The sequence below is a fragment of the Coffea arabica genome, chromosome 4c, assembly GCF_036785885.1.
Source record: "Coffea arabica cultivar ET-39 chromosome 4c, Coffea Arabica ET-39 HiFi, whole genome shotgun sequence".
NCBI lineage: Eukaryota > Viridiplantae > Streptophyta > Magnoliopsida > Gentianales > Rubiaceae > Coffea > Coffea arabica.
This window is the reverse complement of record NC_092316.1, coordinates 15,694,829-15,696,727: the sequence shown is the minus strand read 5'-3', so window position 1 is coordinate 15,696,727 and position 1,899 is coordinate 15,694,829. Positions and strand designations below refer to the sequence as shown.

Genomic DNA, 1,899 nt, shown 5'->3' with positions numbered 1-1,899 from the left:
ATGTAAACATGAGTTTCAATATCAACCAATCGCTCCCTTAGGTTCAGCCGACAACCCTTCAGAATCTTTGCAACTGTCAAATGTCAATTGTTCGTCCGTACTTTAGTATCATAGGACCTTAAATTTCATGACTCTTTAGAGATAAATTATAAGGGAATTGTCTTTTGAATGAGACAAAAAAAAAATGAAAAATACAAACAATTAAAAAAAAGTAGTATTCATCATGCAATAATGCTAATATGAAATAAACAATGATACACAATAAATAAATGAAATAGCAAATAGAATAGTAAAACAAAATTGTTGAATTTTTGAATATAGGCCCAAGGATCCAAATTTGGATTCGTATTTAGAGGATGGCCTTTGATGAGGAAAAATGCTCCATCTAACCCTTTCGTAGTCATCCATTTTGGAATTCATTGTCGGCAAAAGAACAACAGTATGAAAGAGACCCAAATCAACATAGTCACCAGCTTTCAGACCTCAACATCTTCTTCTCTGTTACTGATTCTCTTGTACTCCAAAACCCTACCTCAACCCCCTTTCGGGTTTTCACTAAGGTTATCCCCACTCTTTTCATCATTTTTTTTTCTTCTTGTTTTGTTTTTCCCTTTTTTCTTTTCTTTTCTTTTTCTTTTTTTTTCGTTTTTCGTTTTCTTTTTTTTGACTTTTTTTTTAGAAGGTGCCCTTTCAGGTTTTCACTTAGAGACATAGACAAGATAATTTTAACCCCTACTGTATCACTACAGTCATGCTCTGATAATGAGTAGCATCAGTGAGACAATCTTCTCTGACATGTTTCAAACAAGTTTGTATTTACATCATTTGCTAGTTGATTAAGAAAAATTTTTTCCAAAATACTGCAGAAGATGAAATTCGGCAAAGGAAAGGTTAAGATTTGAAAGGCTTGACAGCGGATCATATGATGGGTTTGCAATCATTTGAGATAGCATTCTTTCAAAACTTACCCCGATCTAGGGTGAGAAAGAGATAAAATTTGCCCCAGTTTAATTCTGACAGAATCTCTATTTTCTTTTTTTTCTCTATTTTCTTTTTTTTCTTTTCTTCTTCTATTTTTTTTTTTAGAAACAAATTGCCCCAGTATGGGGTTAGTGATCTTAAGGGACAGCCAAACGAAAAGGAAAATGGTTATGAAAAGTCAAAAGGAAAGAAGAAAATTTAGGGATAGAATATCGAAATGGAAAAATGAGAGGAAGTATGTCTGAAATCCGTCTCTTGCAGTATTTTAAAAAAAAAATTTTATAATCAAATGAAAAACTTTTTGCACATGTCTGCATTGATTGGTTGGGGAAAAACTTGACCGTCCATTTTCATAAGAATAAGCGCTCCTCCAGATAGCACTTTCTTAACAATGAATGGTCCTTGCCAATTGGGAGCAAACTTCCCTTTAGCCTCATCTTGCATTGGAAGAATCCATTTCAAAACCTTATCTCCAACGTCAAACAAACGGGGCTTGACTTTTTTATTGTAAGTCCGAGCCATTCGTTGCTGATAACATTGTCCATGGCAGACAGCATTCAACCTCTTTTCATCAATGAGAGACAACTGCTCCTGACGTTCTCGGGCCCATTCAGTTTCTTCTATCTGAGCCTCCATTAGAATGCGTAAGGAAGGAATTTCAACTTCTGTAGACAGTACTGCTTCCATTCCATACATAAGAGAGTAAGGAGTTGCCCCTGTAGAAGTTCTGATTGTAGTTCTGTACGCCATCAGTGGATAAGGCAGTTTCTCATGCCAATCCCGGTGTGCTTCAGTCATCTTACGAATAATCTTTTTCAAATTCTTATTTGCGGATTCGACGGCTCCATTCATCTGAGGCCTGTAAATGGCAGAATTTTGATGTCTGACCTTGAACTGTTCACATAATCCATCCACCAT

General features: G+C 35.5%; 1 protein-coding gene across 1 annotated transcript; it reads right to left on the bottom strand.

Moving 5' to 3' along the window:
* Positions 1-1,266: 1,266 nt before the first annotated feature.
* Positions 1,267-1,899, bottom strand: LOC113739046 (uncharacterized). The gene has a single exon (XM_027266293.1). The coding sequence runs from the start codon at positions 1,897-1,899 to the stop codon at positions 1,267-1,269; it is 633 nt and encodes a 210-aa protein (XP_027122094.1).